Source organism: Pongo pygmaeus, chromosome 7, assembly GCF_028885625.2.
Source record: "Pongo pygmaeus isolate AG05252 chromosome 7, NHGRI_mPonPyg2-v2.0_pri, whole genome shotgun sequence".
Classification (NCBI taxonomy): Eukaryota; Metazoa; Chordata; class Mammalia; order Primates; family Hominidae; genus Pongo; species Pongo pygmaeus.
The window spans coordinates 24,445,556-24,469,385 of NC_072380.2; the positions used below are offsets into that span (position 1 = coordinate 24,445,556).

At 35.8% G+C, this 23,830-nt stretch overlaps 1 protein-coding gene across 11 annotated transcripts in view; it reads left to right on the forward strand.

Moving 5' to 3' along the window:
* ADAM28 (ADAM metallopeptidase domain 28) overlaps positions 1-23,830 on the forward strand; it is a 94,465-nt gene that overhangs the window by 68,925 nt on the left and 1,710 nt on the right. For 3 of the 11 annotated variants that reach the window (XM_063669370.1, XM_063669365.1, XM_063669367.1), the window contains exons 11-23: positions 689-819; positions 1,854-2,031; positions 3,365-3,454; positions 6,145-6,340; positions 10,054-10,156; positions 12,196-12,355; positions 13,699-13,779; positions 14,105-14,183; positions 20,428-20,536; positions 20,894-21,013; positions 21,784-21,862; positions 22,553-22,618; positions 23,426-23,488. In XM_063669370.1, coding sequence (XP_063525440.1) covers positions 689-819; positions 1,854-2,031; positions 3,365-3,454; positions 6,145-6,340; positions 10,054-10,156; positions 12,196-12,355; positions 13,699-13,779; positions 14,105-14,183; positions 20,428-20,536; positions 20,894-21,013; positions 21,784-21,862; positions 22,553-22,618; positions 23,426-23,488 — 1,455 coding nt within the window. Of the gene's footprint in view, positions 1-688; positions 820-1,853; positions 2,032-3,364; positions 3,455-6,144; positions 6,341-10,053; positions 10,157-12,195; positions 12,356-13,698; positions 13,780-14,104; positions 14,188-20,427; positions 20,537-20,893; positions 21,014-21,783; positions 21,863-22,552; positions 22,619-23,425; positions 23,489-23,830 lie in introns of those variants that run through there. The other 8 variants (XM_063669369.1, XM_054498386.2, XM_063669371.1 and 5 more) reach the window with 5 other exon arrangements.

Below are 23,830 nucleotides of genomic sequence, written 5' to 3' on the forward strand. Positions count from 1 at the left end.
AGTTCTTTGAGATGAAGTAGATAAAAGAATCAGACTTCTGTAGGTGGATGTTACTGGCAGGTTCTTATCTCCTCAATAGGACATTTTAACTTGCAATGATTCTCCTGCATTGTTTTTTTGCTCCTGGATAATTTATAGCTGCAAGCTCTAATTTATCTGCAAGCTTGGAGTTGAGTCCAAGCACCTCAAACCAGAAGCAGTCTGGTGATCAAGTTGGCTATAGGCTGGATTTCATGCAATGGGCAAGTTTTTAATTGACTGATGTCTACTTTTGGCAATTATGGAATTGAGAAAGATACAAATAGAGCTAAAGTGCTAGGCTGATGAACAATTTTAGATCCCTGATGGCCAAATGCCTCATAGACTTCTAAAAGGCAAGCCAAAGGTAAGGGAGATAGATCATTTAAAAAAAAGTTCTAATTTCTTATTGTTGATGAAAATTTGCCATCTTTCTTGGAAGGAAAACTGGAACAATTTCCTTCATTATAGGAACCTACTCAAAGGGCAAAGGGCAGACCATATATGCTGTGATGGGCATTCAGTTCCATTTAGTACTCTCTCTCTCTTGCTGTGTGTGTGTGTGTGTGTGTGTGTGTGAGAGAGAGAGAGAGAGAGAGAGATGGCAAGTAGAGTGAAGTATAATTTCATTTGAAAATCAGAGAATCTTTTTCTTCCTTCATACCTTTAGGACCACAGTGACAATCTTCTTAGAGTTGCAGGGACAATGGCACATGAAATGGGCCACAACTTTGGAATGTTTCATGACAACTATTCTTGCAAGTGTCCTTCTACAATATGTGTGATGGACAAAGCACTGAGGTGAGGCTCTCTGGGCTCTGGGGACATGCTATGTAGCCCTGGTTTTGATCTACTGTGGGCTGTACTTCTTTAGGTCATCTTCAACAACGTGTTTGAGTTTTTCAGTCATTAAATGTGCATTTGTGCCAAGCCACCTCATCTATAGGTAATATTTTTTAATAACTAAGACATAATTTAAACATATTGTCTCTTTGCTGACGGGGTAATTCATCATTTTATCCTCATCTTATCTATACAAGACCTGGCTTCAGAAAAATCATTAGCGTTTATCAGGTTTTCCATGAATTCAGAATAGACGGTGGTCAGAAAAGAGTTCTAGAATAAAACTCTAATTAAAGAAGAAACTACTCATAGGACAATGAAGACAGTCTATGAAAAGACATCACACGTTCCCTCCCTGAATTAGGCAAAATTTTTAGGCAATCTTATCTTTAAAAATCTCACAATCTTTTTTATATATTCATGTCCTCTTTTCTATACATACAGCTCACTCTATAAACTCTATTTCCTCTTTTCTATTTTCATTTCCTCCCTCAGCCCACTCAAGCTAGGGTTATTCTCCAAAGCCCCTGCACAAAACAGCATATGGCTGCATGCCAGTTACAGAGCTTACGTTAACTCTCCCCTCCATTACAGCAGTTTTAAACCTCATCTTTATCTGTAGGATGAAGAGATCCTATCAATAGGAATTCCTCTAAAGGAAAGTGAATTCTGAGACATGTAAATAAATATTTTGGTACCCTTAGGTCTTTACATCTCCCAAATGTTCTAAGATTATCTGGAGAAGTCAGAGACATATTTGTTTTATTAAAAGTGGTCTGGATGCTACACTTAGAAATATGACTGTATTTTCTCATGAAGTTGGAGGTGGGTTAATTCAGGCATGCAAATGAGCTCATGATCTGGCAGTTGGTCAGTGGATTGGATTTTGTCTTTTGGGGCAGGGTGTGGGTGTAATTGTGCCTAATGTCAGATACTGCTTCCCACATGTTAAGCATGACTATATTCCAGTTTTTCTTTCCTTATCTTCACAGCTTCTATATACCCACAGACTTCAGTTCCTGCAGCCGTGTCAGCTATGACAAGTTTTTTGAAGATAAATTATCAAATTGCCTTTTTAATGCTCCATTGCCTACAGATATCATATCCACTCCAATTTGTGGGAACCAGTTGGTTGAAATGGGAGAGGACTGTGATTGTGGGACATCTGAGGTACGGCCAATCACTTTCTAAAAGGATCTCGTTGTTTTTCAATTGCTAAGAAGATCAACTATAAAATAATGTGTGGCGCACTATAACATTGTAGGTTTTTTGGGTAATTTTGGGTATGTCCATTTGTAGGTATTTTCCAGGAAAATCTTTCTGACAAGGAACCCTGCACTGCTGAACAGATCTTGCTAATTTCTCCCCCAGGGTTCCATCCTCATTCTTTTTTTTTTAAGGACTATTTACTAACTTGGGCCTTGTGTCCTCGTCCCTCCCGTTCTAAATGAAATACTTGAAGCTCCCTTCGTGTCTATGATTTACCCAGTATTACTTTAGACAGAGCACTATGAGTGCTCAGAGTACAAATAGCTTGCTGGTTCAAGGTCACTGGGCTGGCAAATGGAGGAGCCAAGAACTGGATTCAAATGTATCTGTTTCCAGCTCTGATATGCAAGACCTCCCAGCACAGGGATCTGGTGCATCCCTTACTGCTTTGGGACTCGGGAGTTATTACCATCAGAAGTTCTGTCCTGACCCTATTCACAGGGCATCTAGGATTTTGAATGGGACCTCTTCTTCCATGTTATTAATGCTTAATATAAGTAATGCATCAAGCCTTCAGAATTTGGCTTTCAGTAACTTTGAAATATGATTATATATTTGATTATGTATTTATTTGCTCTATGAGAAAAGGTAGTCTGTCCTGGTTGATGATTTTATTTGAACCAAGGGCTAGAGTTTTAACCCTAAACTATTGTAACCCTAAAATTCTCAATCTTCTATGGGAATGTAGACAGCTGCAGGGGAACATTTTTGAGGTAGGAGTTTCTCCAATACCTTTTGCAGGCAGGATTCTGACACAAAGCAGAGAGACTAAGACAAAGTATTTGCTTCAAGCACAGTTGAATTAACTATTAAAGTTAGATAAAGAGCTATATCTTTAGCTTTTCAGTAGATATCCTAGCAATTGGATTTACTGCTAGATATGTACATAACTGATGAGTTGAAGGATTATATTCTATAATTAGACAAATCTTATTTTAAGAACTGTGTTTTTTTCCTTCATATTTTACCAACAAGAGTAGATCTTTCCTTATTATTGGAGACTGAGGAAACTAGTTAATAGAAAAATGATGTAAGTGGAATTCAGATAAACAACAAACCATCAGTTGCTCCAAAATTTCAGGTTTTCTAATTTTTTTATCTTTATTTCTTGAAAAAGTCATATTTAGACTCCATGAAAGTAACATATGCCTGATGAATACAGTATGTTACAAATTGTGCTGAACTGGGACCAAAAAGTAACGTTGCATTTACATTCGTTTCTCCTGTTTCTTAGGAATGTACCAATATTTGCTGTGATGCTAAGACATGTAAAATCAAAGCAAGTTTTCAATGTGCATTAGGAGAATGTTGTGAAAAATGCCAAGTAAGATTATTTTATTCTATTTTAATAATTATGATTACATTTTTGTACATTAACATCTCAGTGATTATGTTAACTGAAATAAGCAATGCAATACTTTTATTTATATAAAATGATATATTTACTATTTATGAAGCACTTACTCAGTGTTCTACATACACGGCCTATTGAATCTTCCAATGATCCTTCGCAGTAGATATTATTTCATATTGTTTTTGAGAAAAAAATGCAGAGTAGAAAATGAACAAAATAATATGGCCACTATTTGTTACAGGCTGGATAAACCTGAGAACATTATGCTAAGTGAAATAAGCCAGCATAGAAAGACAGACACTGCATACTGATCTCACTCGTATATGGAATCCAAAAATGTTGAATACACACAAACAGAGTAGAATGGTGTTTACCAAGGGCAAGGAGGCTCGGAAAATGGGAAGATGATGGTCAAAAGGGACAAGTTACAGTTATGTAGCATGAGTAAGGTTAAAGATCTAATATACAACATGACTATAGGTACAGGTACAATGTGACCATATTGTATATTAATAATTTGCTAAGAGAGTAGATTTTAAGTGTTCTCACCACACACACACCCACACCTATGTAAGAGACCAATACATCAATTTGTTTGACTGTAGTAATCATTTCTTTCTAAAATTTTATTTTTAATTTTTGTGGGCACATAGGTGTACAAATGTAGTAAGCATTTCACTATACATATGTATATTAAATCATGTGCACCTTAAATACAGACAACAAAAAAATGTAAAAACAAACATGGCCACTGTTGAGTGGGATAACCCCAAGTGTGATCATCTCCAAAGCCAAAGCTGGTTGCTCCTACCCGCTGCTGTTTCTCATGCTCCATGGCTTTCTCATGTCGAATCTCACAAAACTGATTGTATCTCCCTTTAACAATGTGTGTGGTGGAAGAGGTTTTATTCTGAGTAGTGTGGGAGTATCCCTATCTTCAATCTTTGAAGCCACTTCAGGGTGATATTCTTCTAAATATGCCATTTCACGTTCTCTGTGGTGCTTTTCTGAATTGTCCTTCAAGTTTAGTATTTAACTTTCTATTGTTGCATGTCGTTCTATATTGTGAGGGTTTGTTTCCATACTTAGATTGACTCCTAAGGCCAGAAGATGGATTCACTTTCACCTAGCACAGAATTTCATACATTTTAAATGATCTGTAACTGCAGCATGAATGTGCATATATGGTATACCAGGTTATAGGGAATGTTTGTTGTAATTTTGTTTCTATGTCAGAGAGACAGGAAAGAAAGAAGTTCCAAAGGAAGTAAATTTGAGAACTTAAGCAGTACTCAAAGAGTGTTTAGTAAATGCTATTTGTTAGAGATTATGGTAGATAAAAAGTATCCAGTTTCTTACTATTTACAGCAATGATATACATATATGAAACATATGAAAATATAACGTGTGATTCAATGGCCATGTAGATAGCATAATGATATATTAAGCTTTTAATGTACAGTCTCACTTGATTTTCACAATGGCCTTGTAAAGTAGATGTTGGATGAGGACAGGGATTTTCAGAGAGATTAAATCCATTTTCTAAAGTTCAGCACTCAGACATGTGCAAAGCTGAGATTCAAATTCCTGTCATCCAAATCTGAATTCAAGGCTCTTCCCAAGCACATGAAGAAAGCAGGAGCAGCAATTTGCATTGGAGATGTCAGAGGAGACTTGGTGGGAAAACGGGCTTTCAACTGGACTTAAAAAAAAGATTTTAGACAGAAGAGATTTAGACATAAAAGAATTTCCAAATGAGGGCACAGAAACAGCAAAGACATGAGAGAAGATACAAGCATGGTTTGTCTGGTATCTGGTAAGAAAGGGTCTGACTGGAGCCTTGGGTTGAATTTGTAGGATCTCACATGCTTGCATTGATATTTGGATTTGATCCCGTCACTGGTATTAAGATATTCAGTTATTTGACGCATTGAAAACATACCTGCTCCTGTTGGTAAGGAAAACAACAAACAAACATGCTTTCTCAGTTTTGCAGGAATGGCAGAATTTGTTTCACTAAAGTTTCTCTGAGCAAATAAGAGTAAGATTCGCAGTAATTGATTACAACTGAGTTAATATATCAAGTGAATATTTGCTTATTTTTCCCTCATGATAAGTCATTCTATGGAAGCAGCGAGTTGAAAGGAAATAGCTGAACCTACAATAAAAGGGATTAAGGATTAGGAAACTCGAGGCCTGGGAAAGTCTGAGTCTGCTGATCTGGTGCTTGTAAGCTTATCTCCTTGAATACCGAAGATCCACTTCACCAGTAAATCTCTGAAGTTGCAGATTTAAATCTCCTTGGAGTTCCTGACAGAGATGCATTCAACAAAAGGAGAAATAACTCCCTTCTTTTTAATCTAAGTTGTTGCCTGTTTGTTTTTTTTTTTTTGTCCTGTACTTTTCTACATTATGTTTCTTTGGTGTTTTTGATACAAATTCAGAAATATTGCTTAAAAACTTAGGGCATTAACCAATATTAATAGAAGTGATATAACAGATCATGGCTTTAATTTATAATGACGATGTAAGCTTCAGTGAAATGACACCTCCAACTACTATGCCCAAAAAGTCCAAATGAAAATATTTGTGTTAATTTGAGGTATTAGGGTAAAGCAGGTAGGGAAAACAAAAAGCCTTCCATTTTTGTTTTTCTGCAGTTGAAAAAGGCTGGGATGGTGTGCAGACCAGCAAAAGATGAGTGCGACCTGCCTGAAATGTGTGACGGTAAATCTGGTAATTGTCCTGATGATAGATTCCAAGTCAATGGCTTCCCTTGCCATCATGGGAAGGGCCACTGTTTGATGGGGACATGCCCCACACTGCAGGAGCAGTGCACAGAGCTGTGGGGACCAGGTAGGAGGATAAATCCTTTCCCCTGTGCATGTGTGAAGGAAAATCATTTCAGATGACAGTGTTCAACCATGGCCAAAGGACCATTCTGTCCTATCCTTCTTAGAAACTTTGAACTCAAAATCATGGAAAGGTTTTAAGATTTGAGGTTGGTTTTAGGGTTGCTAGATTTACCAAATAAAAATAAGGATGGCCCAGTTAAATTTTAACTTCAAATTAACAACAAAGCTTTTTGTCTTACCATCAGTATATCCCATGCAATATTTGAGGTGTGCTCATACTAAAATTATTTGTGTATCTGAAATTCAAATTAAACTGGGTGTCTTTTTTTTTTAATCTGGCAGCCCTACTAAGATCATAAACCCTTGGAAATCTGTGTGTGTGCGGGCGTGTGTGTGTGTGCAGGGGTGGCAGAAGTACTATGGGATGGGACAGAAATAAGAAAAGATGAAAAAAGAGAAGAAATGCAGAAAGGCAATAAAGAAAAGTGAAAGTTCTTAAATGGTCACTTTGTCCATAATACCAAAATTTTAGAGACCATATTCTCTAATTGCACCATGAAAACTTGAAAAATAAAAGTTTAAAGAGATCTCTGAAAATTTAAACAGCAATTTATATAGTATTAAATAACTTTGGCCAGGCGCGGTGGCTCACGCCTGTAATCCCAGCACTTTGGGAGGTTGAGGCGGGCGGATCATGAGGTCAGGAGATCAAGACCATCCTGGCTAACACAGTGAAACCCCGTCTCTACTAAAAACACAAAAAATTAGCCAGGCGCGGTGGTAGGCGCCTGTAGTCCCAGCTACTCGGGAGGCTGAGGCAGGAGAAGGGCGTGAACCCAGGAGGCGGAGCTTGCCATGAGTGGAGATCACACCACTGCACTCTAGCCTGGGTGACAAAGCCAGACTCCGTCTCCAAAAAAAATTAAAAAAAAATAAAAAAACTTTATTAGAAAGTCAATTTTAGATCATAAGTGATCTAGCTTATATTTGTGAAATCTAAAAAAGTTGAACACATAGAAGCAGAAAATAGAATGCTGGTTTCCAGGGTGTGACAGAGAGGAGGTGGGGAGATGTTGGTCAGAGGATACAAAATTTAAGTTGAAAAAAAAAAAAAAGGCAAGTTTTTAAAAACCAGTTATTTGGACTTTCTGGATATAATGTGTATGATGTACATGTATTTAATTGCCATACCCCCTTCCTAATACAGTTTCAGATTCCTACTTAAGTGACTGAAACAATATTTATTAAAATAGAGAAATCTACATATTCCTAAAATTATTTGAAAGGGGTCACTGCATGCCAGAGACTTTTCATAATTCCTGAAAATAGAGCTAAAACAAGATTGAGAAAATCAACAAAAAGTCCTGACTTACAATGCACTGTGAAAACAAGAAACCTGGGAAACAAATAGACAAGACCCTAGAAAAACCTCCCTGTAAACTTCTCTGTCTTTGGCTACAGGAGCAAAGCTCAATGCCCTTAGTATGTCAGCAAGCTCACTGTTATCCTGGAACCAGGCCTCAGCAATCTTGCCTCCACTTCGTGGATGTGTAAGGTTAAAGGTGGAAACAAAATTGATTGTTGGTTAAGAGGCTCATGTTTCCTTGGCTAACTTCAGTATACGGCAAAAACCAGGAGAAAGAAAATCTTTAGCACAGAGGTGAAGTTCTGAGCATCGCCTTTATTATCTTGTAGTAAATATTAACTGCAAACAATATTAACTGTTACCCTCCTCCCTCCTTTGTCTGACTTTATGATTAGTCTCCTCGGCAAATCTGTAAACTTCCTGGAACAGGGACGTTTTCTACATTGTTCACAGTTGTATTCCTAGTGCCTGCCAGCACAGTGCCTGGCCTTAGTAAAAAGCTCAAAATTGTCTATTGAATTAACATTGAACATATTTATCTGATCACGAAATGGAGTAGACCTCTTAAGTCACACATTTAAATAACAGCCATTATAAAAGGCCAGAGAAAACAATTTTCCTAAATAAAATTCCAAATTTTATAATTCACAGAGGATCACATATTTATTTTAAATTAATCTGGGAAGTTTGAAAAGTCTTGCAACTTTGTAAGTAATTTAAAAATCATTCTTTTTGGCATCAAATCATTCCCACAAATCAATTGTAATTCCAAGTATTGAAAATGTGGCTAAGACATAAGCAGGCAATTCGTCATGGAGAAGAAATACAAACGTCCTATAAAATTAAAATCATTTTAACTCGTTAGCAATATACAAAACCTGAATGAAAACAAGTTAATCTTCTACATTTGCTAATTGGCAAAAGTTTGCTACAGATGTTAATGTTCAGTGTCACTGAAAACATAACCAAACAACTCCCTTCGTACACTGCTGGTAAATATACAAGTTAGCATCATCTTTACGGAGAGAAAAATGCATACACAAAATCTAAAAATAATTGTTTTTTACTCCTTCTCCTAGCAATTGTACTCAAATAATTATGAGGATTTTTCAGCCAGCATTTTTTAATGATAGTGGATAATTGAAAAACATCTCAAAATCTAAAATATATGGATTAGTTAAATAAAGTGCATTAATTCAATACAATTTTTGCAGCTGTGATGCTTTAGAAAATTTAATGCCTGGGGAAAGGACAGCTATATTGTTAATTGGCAAGAAGTCATAAAACAGCATGATGCCAGATATATGAGTGATACATTCTGCAATATTAGCAGCAATAACTCTGAAGTCTCAGATTAGGAATATAATGCTTTTCCCTGATTATTCATGACTAATGATTCTTCCCTGTAGATATTGTATTATAATAAAACATGAATACATTTTACTAAGATACAAATAATAAAAAGTAACAAAACTTATTTTATCTTGCACATTGAAACATGAAATTCGTTTAAAAGTATTTCTTAAAAACAGTGCAGTATCTTCATAGGTGTTTATTTTAACTTAGCTTGCTGTTTGTCAAAGGCTAGACTCAAAATTTCCAAACATTTATGACAGAATTACTTGTTCTTGAAGAGAGGGTACCTCAGCACAGAGAAGGAACATAGGTCTTTCTCTGTGACTTGATAGGATTCTGTTTCCTTATTAATAAATTGAGAATGGCAATAAGAATGGCTAGTATTTGTCAACCATGTACTGCTGACCAGACACTGTTCTCAGTGGCTCACCTATATTAAGTAATTTAATCTTCAAAACAGCTCTTTGAGGTAGGTACTGTCATATATAGTGTGTATATACACACTTTTATGTATGTGTAAATATAATATTAAATATATATTCACATAAATATAAATTATATATCCTTATTTTACAGATGAGAAAACTGAGGGGTTAAGACACTTGCACATGTTCACACAGTTACTCAGTCTTGCTTAAAGCCTGAGCTCTTAACAATGTGTTTTGTCTGATGGAGATTTGAGGAAGATCACCTGAGACATGAAATATGTGATGCCTATTTTTGTACCTGGCACATAGTAGGAGTTTGTTACAGAGTAACAGATTATTTAAAAGATTATTTGTAATTCCAGCCAGCTCATTTGATACCAAATTACTACAGCCTATGTTTCTAGGAGTGGTCAATGGAATTATGCTAAAATAGTATTTTTCTTGCTTGTTTTATATTTTATAAATCCCTTTCCAGCACTGAATTTTTAAAATCTTTTATTTTCAAATATCTCTTGAATCTCAAAAATCTATTTTCTTTTCCCTGCTGACTGATTCGGGTCCCAGGAACTGAGGTGGCAGATAAGTCATGTTACAACAGGAATGAAGGTGGGTCAAAGTATGGGTACTGTCGCAGAGTGGATGACACACTCATTCCCTGCAAAGCAAAGTAAGTGGCCTTGTCTGAACCTTCCTGCTTCACAGACTAGAGCAATGGTACACTTCCAGCTACACATTCTGATTTATTCCAGTTAAATGGAAAGTGCATTTGGTCATCAATCATTTGACAAACATTTATTGAGTAACTACTATGTGCCATGATGTGGGCTAGGTACCGAGTCTAAAACGACAAATAAGAAATGGCTTCTTCCTTCAAGTATCTCATGGTGGGTGCTTCAGATGACACAAAGCACAGTCATTGTTGGGTAGAATGAATGGTTGTGATGGAACATGCAACAAAGAATGGGTCTGGTTAGAAATTTGTCCAGGGATTTCCCAGTATAAATCAGATGCTTTCTCAATCTCATGTTTTTCCTTGTAAGATTCAGAGTAGAAATATTTATCTACCCAGAGGAATAACAGATGCAGTGCTCAAACAGTTTCATTTAAACTTTCAGTAGAATTACATAAAGAAAAAATACAATAAGAAAATATTGACAATTCATCTGAAGAGTTTGTTAGTTTTAGTACTGATATCTGGGAAAACACTATAGAACACCACACCAGAAGAACTTGGGATTTTTCCTATGGTTTATTTTTAATTCTGCAATTTTAAGATGACTTTTAAAATTCAATTATAGATTAAACTCTTTGTACCTGCTCTAAATTTTACACATACCAAATAATTTATAACAAGAGGTTGCACAAGATCAACATTTCCCAAAGTTTGTCTATTGGACATGAATTTCGCTGAATGACAGATATTACCAAACTATACTTTGGTTATAGGGTTATCTCTTGGGAGAATCTGTGCCTAAAGAACAATCATTTTCTGTGGTCTTGTGGTCTCTTCTTTATAGGAAATCAGGGCAGATTCAAAAGAGGAAATTATGTAAAAGGCAGTATGTGAGGGCCAGAGGAAGGGCAACTATAGGTGGTGAATGGGAAAAGAGTAGGTCTCACCATCTTTCCTCTGCAGTCTGTGCACACAACATTGTCCCATGTAACTCTTTACATGAGCATTAGTTTCTGCAACTAGTGGCTCAAGCAGCTCCTTCACCCCGCAAACTACCCTCCTAGTCACTTCTCAGTAGTCATTGGCTATAGTGAAGAGTTAGCCTGAAATTCCCTGTGCCCTAAAGCCATCCTTTATGGCTTTACCTAAATGATTCAAGAAAAACACACTCTCAAAGTTTTGAGAGAATATATACCTTTCTCCACTCCTCAAACATATTTTCTACAGCCAAAAGATATCAAAAAATCTGATGCCATCAGTTTCCAGATACTTTTTTCACAGCCCTCTTCTGAATTCTGCATAAAGCAATTGACTTCCATTTTATTGTCTTTTAGTCCCGTTGGCAGTAAATGAATGGCTTGATTGAGTGTTGAGCAGTTTAATCTGCACCTTCAGGGAGACGGTTCTTTTAGTAACTCCACTTGATGCCTTGCAGTGTCAAGGGAGGCTCAGCTTTGTTCTGACAGCATTATAGTGGAGACTTGGGCTTTCTTTTGGTGGAATTATTCTGCAGCCAGTTGTACAAATAAATGAGTAACCTATCTGAAACAAGATAGAAATTGATGTCTCAGATGCCTCCATGATGTTAGGAATCCATGTTTTATCCTCTAGCTCCATCATCCACATGACCTTCATTTCCATGTGTTTCTCTAGGCCTATGATAGCTTCTCCAGCTATCATACTCCAATCAGCAAAAAATAAGAAAATGTTGAGAAATAGAAGATAATTCCTCATTTAAGGCCACCTTCTAGAATTTGTGCTTAAGATTCTGTTTTCTTCTCATGGGCCAGCACTTAGGCAACTGGCAAAAATTAGGTGTACAGGGATCTGGGTAATGCTGTTTATTTGAGCAATAATATATTGTGCTAACGTTCAGGCATCCTATTACTGAGAAATAAGGGAAAATGAGTGTAAAGTACAACTAAGAGTCTCGGCTACAGGGAAAAATACCATCAGTTAAATATCCATAGTCCTAGAGCATTTATATAAAACTGCAATTTGAATCCTACAATAAATTTTGGCTTTTTCCTCAGTGATACCATGTGTGGGAAGTTGTTCTGTCAAGGTGGGTCGGATAATTTGCCCTGGAAAGGACGGATAGTGACTTTCCTGACATGTAAAACATTTGATCCTGAAGACACAAGTCAAGAAATAGGCATGGTGGCCAATGGAACTAAGTGTGGCGATAACAAGGTAAGTTGAAATTGTGGCTTTCACTCAAAATAGTGTTTTTTACTTTGATATGCTTTATTGTTTTGCCCCTCGGTTATTCACTACGTGCCTTGTTTCCTGATTTGGGGGTTCACCATGCCTTAATAGAACACATAGAGTTTGAATTTGGAACACAGAAATGAAAATGGCGCAGAATCTAGTAAATAGCAGGAATAAGCACTGACATTAACATTCTCAAACACTGTGGTGAAATTTGGAAATGATAGACTCTCATAGTCATGATTTCAAGAAGAGTATCACATCGTCATGCAGATAACACACGGTAGCATCCGTTTGACTTTCATAGACGAAGTCTGAAAACTCACTGAAAGTGCCAGTGTATGTGATACTGGGCTTCATTTAACAGATTTGTATATCATTAATAATATAATGAACTTAAATACAAGTACTGTTTAGCTAGGGCCAATCAATTCACGAACTTTGACCATGAGGTTTGTCTCTCATAAGAGATTAGAATTACCCTCTTTATATACTCACTAAGATATCCACATGACCAAAGAGTTCCCCTGATTTTTCACTGTGGTAAAGCCAAGCCTCAAAATATTATCTTATTTACTTAAACTGATTTGGCTATTTAAATATAAATTTATCCAATGATGAGTCCAAAATTATCTTAGTGGTTCAGTGTGGGTATTGCTCATACGTGGTCTCTGAACCCCTGGAGCTGAAAATAAAAATTTAGCAATGTTTATAAATCTGCTGATTTGACATTAAAATATTAGGTGTTGCCTATAAGAAGTACCCACAGTATTTAAACTTATTCCTTTCCCCCATTTTTCCTGAAATATATGCCAGCATCAAGGGCAAGGAATTTTATATAAAATATAATATTTAATTGCGTTTTCCAGGTTTTACTAATTTCCTTGTATTTTCTAGTGCTGAAGCCTTTAAAGACATTGAGACATTATCACATGACCTGGCATGGGTGTTGCGGTGCTTGGGCCTTAAGGGAGGAAGGTACTGGGACTAGGGCAGAATTGAGATGTTCCTGGGTCCACTGGCATTAAGATCATCTCATTATTGCTTATCCCTTAACTTCTTGCATAGTCATTGCTTCTGGGATATAGAGTTGTTTGGATTTTTAAAAATACATAAATGCTTAGATAGACTTTATCAACCTTTTTGGGTTGGTTTAACTGAGAGGATAATGTAAGCAACAGAGCCCATCTCTATTTCCCTTCTTCTACATCAGCCTCCTGGCAGAGCCACCTTAAACAACATCTGCTAGCCTCTTCACATAGACCTCAACTTTCTCATCTACGTTCAGAGAAGATGAAGCTTCATGTTTTCTACATCACTTTCAGGTTTGCATTAATGCAGAATGTGTGGATATTGAGACAGCCTACAAATCAACCAATTGCTCATCTAAGTGCAAAGGACATGCTGTAAGTTCTGAAAATATGTTTCCCTAAGCTCTCTGAATCTTATGACGTTCTAGGTCAGTTATAAGAAAGCTAAAGGAATGTTTTCAGCATTAAATGATGATAATTACTAAAGTTTATCCAAGCCTTCAGTAGCATGGTTCAAGGAGAAATTTCTTCTGGGAATCATTCATGAAATGCCTCTCATTCATTCATACTTTTTGTAGATAGATGGAAGCCTGGAGCTTGGGGTTATTCCTTTTTCTGCATGAACTTTATTATGGATGATTAGGGCCTTGAGTTTCTGGTCAGCCTAGCGGGGACAGTAACAGGATCATTGCTCCCCTAGGTGTGTGACCATGAGCTCCAGTGTCAATGTGAGGAAGGATGGAGCCCTCCCAACTGCGATGACTCCTCAGTGGTCTTCTGTAGGTAACATTACACATCTAAGCTGAGAAAATTGCTCTCCTCTTCCAAGCCTTTATTTTGTATTATATGAGATTTCATTGCCTCTTTTCTCTCTTCTTGAAATTTCTGTTCTGTAGATATTGAATCCACAATATTTATCCCCCAAATCTCAACACCTTTTAATTATATTTTCCATGTCTTTGTTTTCACTGCACATGCAAAAAAATTTCCTCAACCTTTATATTTGTAATGTTATTTTAATTTCACAAATTTTCTTACTTTAGGACTTCCATTTTCATAGCAGCCTCAACTTAATGGAAAAATGTAATATCCTCATAAAACTCTCTAAGAATATGACCGATTATTTTTGTACGTTCAGTTCTATTCTTTGAATTGTCTGTTTCTTTTGAGTTGGTTTGTTCTGTTCTGTCACCGCGTCACTTGTATTCTGTTGTACTACTGTTCTTCAGGATATGTGATCCTTAGTTCAATGTGGAATTGGTAGAGCTGGATTAGTTCACATGGGATTTCTCTGCATTTGTGTGTGCTGTTGTACCTACTGATATTTCTCTTGATGGGGGAATCTGGCTGGGAGCTCTATGGGCAGGTAGGCAGATCTGCCTATAGGTCTTCAGGGTGGGAAGGAGCCAGAGTGGGGACCCACCTCCAGTTGTTACGATGAGGAACATTTTACCCTGAGGAGGGAGCTCATCACCACATTTTTTCCTGAGAGACCTGCTTTTCCTCATCAGCATCTCATTGACGCTTCCCTCTCTGTCTGATATAGTGTAGGTATCTAGAGGAAGCCTCTGTCCTCCTGTTTATGTTCCTGAATCCTCTGTTTTCAGAAACTGAGAAAAATTCTTAGGATTTTGATCTCAGGTGATGAGCCAATCTCGTTCTATATACACAGGAGATGAAGTAGACCTCAGTGAGATATCTGCCCCAAATTCAGATTGTTAGACTTTTCAAGAGAGAACATTTATTTCTGATGTTTAGTCTATATTCTGTTTCCATCCACATAAATCCCTTAACTTCCTATCTTTCTGAAGATTTTTAAAATTATTTTTTGTAGTGCCCTAAGATTTTATTATATACACATGTATTTGTCATGCATTTTGAAAGGGGCATGAACATAATCAACTATTTTAATTAGAAAACTCTTTAATGGTTTCAATGCTCACTAAAAATCCTTTTAAACTATGACTTTCTTGACTGCTTTATTTTGATATATCTATTGATTTGCTAAGTCACCTCTATGAGTAATTTCTTCCTGTTGTAACAATGCATCCACATAAAACTTTGTAAGTTGTACTTATGAGAAGGTATTTCTGTTGCCAGATATTTTTAATATTTCAATTAATATTCTATATCATAGCATGCATAGCAGGTTTGATTGAATTTGATTTTTTTAAATCATAATTTTGCATTCATAACTCTATTAAAGTAGATGCTTATATTTAATGTCAAAAAAAAACCAAAAAACAAGGCCAGACTGATTTCTGTTGATGTTAAATAACACCCTTTGAAAAGTCATTAGGTTTGTTTTTGCTTAAATGCTTCTAGAATTAATTACTTAATTACTACTTAATCAAAATGAATCACTATTTTATTCCTGGGTGATGTTCTCTTTCCATTATGATGCTACCTAATGAGTTTCTTTAAACTGAGGATTTGCTTTTTTTCTTCAGTTTAAGAAATGTTTCTGTTGTTTTAGGTTTTAAAATTTATTTTCTTTCAGTTTTCTGGTTTCTGATTCAGAAATGTAAATTATTTATACAAAATATCTCCACTGTGTGATCTCCATATTATATTCCATATTGGGTCATTTTTCTTGTTAATTCTGGGGAAGTTTTTCAAGATTATTCTCTGTATCATAATATAAATTTTTTAGCAATGTTAATTCTCTTATTACCTATAATGACATTTAAAAGTATTCAGTGGCATTTTTATGTCTCTTTGAAAGATTTTTTTATCCCAGTTGGTTTTCTCTGTTTCATATCTAAGTTTTTTTACAGTCTATATTTTAATTGCATTGAGAGTACCCTAAATTTGATTCTTTATACTCCTTTTCTGAAAGTATACATTTTATGTATACTTCTACTTCTATGTGTTATTTTATACCTAATCTCTTGATTCGACTGATGCTTTTTCTTTAGTTATCATCCAATAAGGTTGAATTAATTCTGATAAGCACTGTTAAAAGTATTTCTCAAAATTTTAAACTTGGAGGACTAGCGATACAAATTTACAGTATATTACATGAAATTTGTATTTTAGCAGGATAAGGAGGTAGCTGGAGAAGTTCAAAATACATACAGTGGAAGCTTTTCTCAACTTACTGTGTTTGTTGAAACCACTGCATCAGAATTCAACTTTATCCCCCAAGCCTTATTTTTTTTTAGGGCATTGTGTTAGTGGGTTCGGTGCCCTTTCAATGCTATTTCTTATCTAACCGTCGAGGAAAGCCTCAGACAGACTGAGGAACATTTCCTAGTTCAGAAGCGTCCTTGCAACAAGAGGACAGACCCTAGAGGATGACAATTTTTACTATAGCTATGGTCCTAAATCTAAACTTGAATGGGAAAACATTACATTTTTATTTTCATTAAATTCTAAAGTTTAGAATTTTCTACAATTATGGGAATGTATGGCTTATAAACCATAATAGTATTAGCAATCTTCCATGACTTTGTCACCAATAGAAATTACAAAGACTTTAATATCTCACTGCAGTTGTTGAATGTATCTCCAAATACCCCATGAGTATCATTTGTTTGAAATTTTGGTAGTTACTGATCCACTGTTAGAACTTATTATTTCAGAGGTTAATAAACACATATTTTACTATATCATAAATTGTTTTATAATATTTTGACAACTGTATATCAACATCAATAGCTTCCTTTAAATCTTATGCCTTTTATGAATGAATTTAGAAACACTCAGAAAAGGGGTTTATAGGCTTTATCAGACTGCCAAAATGATTTACAGCATGACAAAGGTTAAGAGCACTGCCCTACACAGCCATTGGCTTTCGAGATTATTGTTAACACCATCTTTTTGTGTGTAACATAATAGAGCAGACATGTAAATATAAAGGCAAACCTGATGATTACAAAATGAACACTCATGTAATATAATAAAGGCCAAGAAATAGACCCAGACATCTGCTTTCCTGCCTCTTTTCAGTCTGATCTCCCCTTTTTCTGTAAGGGTTGACCATTAATCTGTCTTTTGTCATAATCATTTTGTTACTTTTCTTTGTAGTTTTGCTTCCTAAATACACATCTTTAAACAACAACTTTTAGTTATATAATTCCATGTATATAAAGTTTTTAAACACAGGAAACACAGCTTCCCTCACTATGAACACTGTCACCAGAGAGGTACATTTGTTACATCCATAAACATACCCAGACACATCATTATCAGTTTGTATGTATGAAATTTTTCTATGCTCATTTTCTTCTTTTTCTCTACCTTATGCTTTCAAGATCATGCATTCTAGTGATTGGATTAAGGTCCACTAGTTCTCTTTCAAGTTTCTAAGAATTCTATCAAATACTTCCTTATTTATTAAAATGTTTTCCCCTTTACTCTATTAGTACTGTCAAATAAATCAATCGGTTTGTGAACATTTATATAACTTTGCGACCTTTGAATAAAGCTAACTTAGAGATAATATCTCTTTTATATACTGAAGGATGTTTACTCTTATTTTATATTCTTGGGTGATATTAGACTGATTTTTTCATATTGAAAAAATTGCTGAATTTTGTTATCAAGGTTATGCTGGTCATATAAAGTGCATTGGAGAGTGTTCAATATATTCTCTGGAAGAATTTGTATTTTTTGCATTTATTTTATATTCATGGGTGATATTGGACTGTGATTTTTTCACACATGTGTTCTGTAGTATCCTCCAGATATTTTATCAAGTTTATTAATTGTCTGATATATAAATTAATCCTAACATTGTTTATTTGTTCTACCAATTACTGTGCTAGGAGTGTTAAAATACCCCCACTATAATTGTGAATTTGAGTACTACTTCTGGCTCTATCAATACTTTTATACTTTGAGAGCATATTATTATATACATACAAGTTTAGAGTATTGCTTCTTCCAAATTAATGAACAGTGTATCATTATGAAATGGTTCTGTGTCTATCTAGTGCACTTCTTACCTTTGAGAATCTACAGTTCCTGGAGACCATATAGCTGTAACATATTTCTTTTGGTCTGTATTTGCACTGAAATAATATTTTTCCATATTTTTATCTTTATCTTTTCTGAATCACATTTTAAGTCTTTTTTCTTTTATTCAAGAAAGCATGCACATATATTTTTTAGTAGTACTCACATCTTTGGTTTTTGTTTATTTAACTGAGGAACATTGTCCGTTTAAATTAAATGTAATTACCGATATACTTTGGTATAAATCCACGATTATATAGTTTCTATTTGTCTTTCCTGTTTATATTCCCTTTGCTCTCCTTTCTTACTTTCTTATAGACTTATTGGTTCTATTATTTTATTAACTTGGATGTTATGCATTTCTTTTGTATTGTAATGATTACCCACCCTAAAACTTCCCACTTCCTTTGCTTTTTTAGAAAAATAAACTTTCTTTTGCAGAGCAGTTTTGGGTTCACAGCAAAATTGAAGGGAGAGCACAGACAGTTGGCATATACCCAGCAACTCCCACTCCTGAACGGCTTCCCTCGCCATCAACATCCCCCATTCTCGTGGAGTATTTGTTGATGGTAACAAATACTCCATAAACCTACATTGACACATCATTATCACCCCAAGTCCACAGTTTACATTAGGGTTTGCTATTGGTTCATTTGCCTTTCATTTCTTTCTGCATTTCTGAACTTCTATCTAGGATTATTTTCTGTCTCTCTGGGTCCTTGCCCACTCACTAATCTCTACAAAGTAATTTTATCTAACATTTAAGTACTTTTATACTTTTAGGAAGCTTTTCTTTACTTGTTTGCAAAAAATTTAAAGATTATTTTTAATGGGCGGGTTGATCTCAATTTCCTAGTCCACCATTACCAGAAACAAGAAGAGGCTGCACTTACTCTTCAGTGATTTCTATCTTCACCTGCAAACCTTTCGTTATTATACTTCCATCTGTCCTATGTCCCAACTTTAGCTCCAGACCATGTCTTTTTAAATTTGGTGTATTTGTGAATTACTGCCAAATTCCCATGTATTTCTCTGCTAATATGTCATTCTTCTGAAACTAGTTACAGTTCTGATATTAGTGCAAGTAAGTATATATTTTTCATTCTGAATGTATCTACACTATAACAGAATGCTTCACTGTTTTATTTTCCTTTGACTTTTTGGATTGGAATCTTATGGAGGGTGGCGAGTAGTGAATATTTGAACTAAAGTCATTGTCTTACCTAGAATTCTGCTTCTGATATGTCTACCTCTATCTGCATGTGTGTGTGTGCTCACACTTGTGAACTTTTCTTGCATTTATACAAATATTAATCATGCTATTGGTTTGCTGATTTCTGTAATAAGAGAACAGTAACTTTTGGCATTGTTCTTCAATCTTTTCCTTCCTGGTCTCTTGTGGTTTCAGATTATTATAAGAGAAATGAACAGTTGAGAGCAAAAGAGTGTAGTTATATTCATTATTTAAATTTGTCAATATAAGAAAAAACATCATGGAGGCCCAGGAATATTTGTTCAAACCATTTCCTCATTCTCAAGGTCACATAACTTCCTTTCGGTCTAATTCCAGTGTAGACCAACATCAGTGGAACACTCAATTATTTGTATATCAGTTCTCTTAGTCACACCTCAGCTTCTTATTTACTAATGACAGGAATGTATTTTCAAAGTTTTAGTTTATTTTTCTCTGTTTTATTCCAAGACTGCTCTTCAAAAATGTTTCATTTCTTCTTTGCCATCTTCCTTACTGTATATTCTCTTCTAATCTCCCAGCTCATTTCCCAATTGTTACAAATATTATCTCTTCTAAGTATTCTCAATATTATGATTTTTTTAACTTATTTCATGTTAAATGTTTCCTATAGATTTCATGTGTATTTCTTCTACCTAATATGAATATAATTATCCTGATCAAAATACATTTTCATTTTACTGGCTATGGGAATTTATGTTCATTAGAGAAAAGGGTAGCTGGAATGTGTGCTAAGCAAAGAAACAAGGACTGGTGTGTTGTGCAGACGTGTGTTTCTGCAGTCCTCAGCAGGCCCCTATTCTCTGCTGCAGACTTCTCCATTGTGGTTGGGGTGCTGTTCCCAATGGCGGTCGTTTTTGTGGTGGTCGCTATAGTAATCCGGCACCAGAGCTCCAGAGAAAAGCAGAAGAAAGATCAGAGGTGATCCTTTATCTTATCTTGCCGTAGGGACTCTTTGACCCCTATTTTACTTTAAATTCAATGTATAACCTACCCTTTCAAATTGAATTGGTTTACTTCTAATATTCAGAAATAAATGGAGATACAGGCTTTTTGGACCAGAAGCTGGGTTTCCCTTTAACTGAGAAATCCTTCACATCTAGAAATGTTTTTTTTCCTTCTGTTAGTCACCATATTTAATAATAAGAGTGATATTAACTTTCATTATGACAGTTTTTTGAATTTGTTGTAAGAGTATAATATCTAGCGTTAATTGATCACTATATGATAAGCACTGTGCTAAGCACCGCCCCACCCCCTTTTTTGTTTTTTTTTGAGATGGAGTCTGCATCTGTGGCCCAGGCTGGAGTGCAATGCCACGATATTGGCTCACTGCAACCTCCACCTCCCAGGTTCAAGCACTTCTCCTACCTCAGCCCCGAGTATCTGGGATTACAGGCATGTATCACCACACCGGGCTATTTTTGTATTTTTAGTAGAGACGGGGTCTCACTATGTTGGTCAACCTGGTCTCAAACTCCTGACCTCAAATGATCCACCCACTTTGGCTTCCCTAAGTGCTGGGATTACAGGTGTGAGTCTCCATACCCGGCCCTGTGCTAAGACCTTTTATATCTATTATCTCATTTAAACTTCACAAGAACTTCATAAAGTGGTTATTAGTTTCATTTTACAGATGAAAAGTGTTTTATGTTAACCCTTACACAATTTTGCAAGGTTAGGAACTTCACATTTTGATGGATATAGAAACAAGCTCAGAGAGATTATTAGCAAACATGCTTTCAGTCTTGCAGAGTAAGTGGTGGAGGCTGGGTTGGTCTCACAAACGTGATTCTGGCACAATGGTGGTTTTTTTTTTAGCATTTTTAAAGAAAGACTTATTTACTCATGATGAGTTTTTTAATATTGAGTAAGACATTAATAAAACAACATAATTTAGATAAAATTTGGATTCAACACTATCATTTTTAGAAGTCAGGGGTTTGTAGAGAAAAAAAAGAAAATTAGTAGTGATTATGAATTACAAGGCAATGAAGGAGGCTGATGGGAGGTAAAAACTGAAAAATGACCCAGGGAGCAGATAAAAACCCAGGCAATAGGCAAGAAGGACACAATGGGAAAAAGAAGTTGGGAATCTTCTACCGAGTTTCCCTGTCATGCTGAAGGAGCTGCTAAGTCAATTGATATCATGTGTTTCTCTCTTACAGGCCACTATCTACCACTGGCACCAGGCCACACAAACAGAAGAGGAAACCCCAGATGGTAAAGGCTGTTCTACCCCAAGAGGTGAACTACATAGTCTGGGCTGTGATTACCATGGCCCCACTTTGCGTTTCTCTCACACTCTTATCCCGACTACCTATCTATCATTTCTACCCAGCAGCGTTTTGCAATTACACATTCAGAAATGTCTCCTTTGCCTTTTGTTAAACGCAAAAGAGTCCCTAAAATCCTGAGGCTACTTTGCCGGGGTTCATGAAATGCAAACAGAATAAAGAGAACAAAGAAGGCACATACCGGATGTCTGTCTGTCTCTCTGTCTCTGCTTCATTCTCTCTCTCTCTGTCTCTGCTTCACTCTCTATCTCTCTCTCACACACACACTCCCTCTAGCTCTGACTCTAGGTTATTTCTCTGCAAATTGACCAATAGATACAAAAATATGTATGTCTGTATGATAATACATGTAATATTTATAACCCAAATGTCCTACTCATGTCCTGTAAATTTAAAGATTTTAGCTGAAGTTGGTTAATAACATTGGTAATCATTTTTTGATGAAAACTTTTCATTACAGCCCTGGGAAATACTTCTATGGAATACGCCAGCTGGACCACTGTGATTTTCTATCTGGTCTCTTGGTGTCAGCTTAGTTCCAAGCTTCCATGCCTTGAAAAGTCTGCTTACTTAAAAATTACTTAAAAACTGTGCTTATGAAACTAATGGTTCATTCTGAAATATTTGCTCTTCTTTTCAGATGAGTCACATGAAACCCCATGTGTATGATCTGCCAGTAGAAAGGAATGAGCCCCCAGCCTCTTTTGTGAGTTAGCAACTTCTCTTAAATATCACCATAGTTCAATCTCCAGGAAATATCGGTGAAAGTCATAGCCCACAACACTTCATTATTTCTTCAGGACAATATTGAAATCTATGTGAATATTAATATAAAATACAAATTCTTCTGCAAAATATTTTGGAAATATAAAATACGAACATGCATGCCACTCCATGCCAACTTGTGACAAGAAGAGGACTAATCTGCTTAATAGAGTACCACTGTTTACATCAGCTCAGGCTGCTGTAACTCAATTAGCATAGACTGAGTGGCTTAAACAACATATATTTACTTCTCACATTCTGGAGACTGGGAAGTCTAAGTTCAAGGAGCTGGCAGATCCAGTGTCTGGTGAAGCAGCCTTCTGGCTTGTAGACAGATGCCTTTTGATTGTATCCTCACATAGCAGAGGGAGAGCATCTCTCTTGTGCTTCTTCTTATAATGGCATTAATCCTATCATGACAGCTGCACCCTCATGACCTCATTGTTTCCAAAAGGCCCCACCTCCAAATACCACCATTCTGGGGATTAGAGTTTCAACATATGAAATTGTGGGGTGACACAAACATACAGTTTATAGCAATCATCTTTATCAGATACCTATTGACATTGCACTTAGGTCTCAACTGTGTTATGTGCAACTGAATGAAAGCAATCAAATTCATATTTTACAATATTCTCATGGGTGGGGTCATGGCTTCTCCATTTCTGAAAATGATTTAAGCCTTTTATTTATGCACACCTATTTTCAGGACCCTATCTTTGAATTTAAATGTTTATCCTTTTACTAGCTAATTACAAAGCCAGATTTTCCACCACCGCCAATTCCGGCACCTGTATCATCTTCTTTGCTTGTAAGTATCAGATAGTCATTGGTGAATTTTTAATCTCTCATCTGCTCATTGCAAATACTGTCTCCAAATCCATGGGTTATCAGGATGTGTGCTCTTGAGGTTAACTTGAGATATCACAGCACATTTGTCGCAGGGATATCTAAAAAAAGCAAGGCCCACTTACTGTCTATAAATTAGTATGGATATTGATGTTTTATTATTAAAAATAGTATTGCTGTTATGTAATTATTGAGAAATGATAAATAGCTGTGCTCTGTGAGGTCTCAAAGATTCATTTCTAGATGTTTAAGAGGAGATAAAATTTTATTAGGTGATATTTTACTTTACTTTATATATATTAGT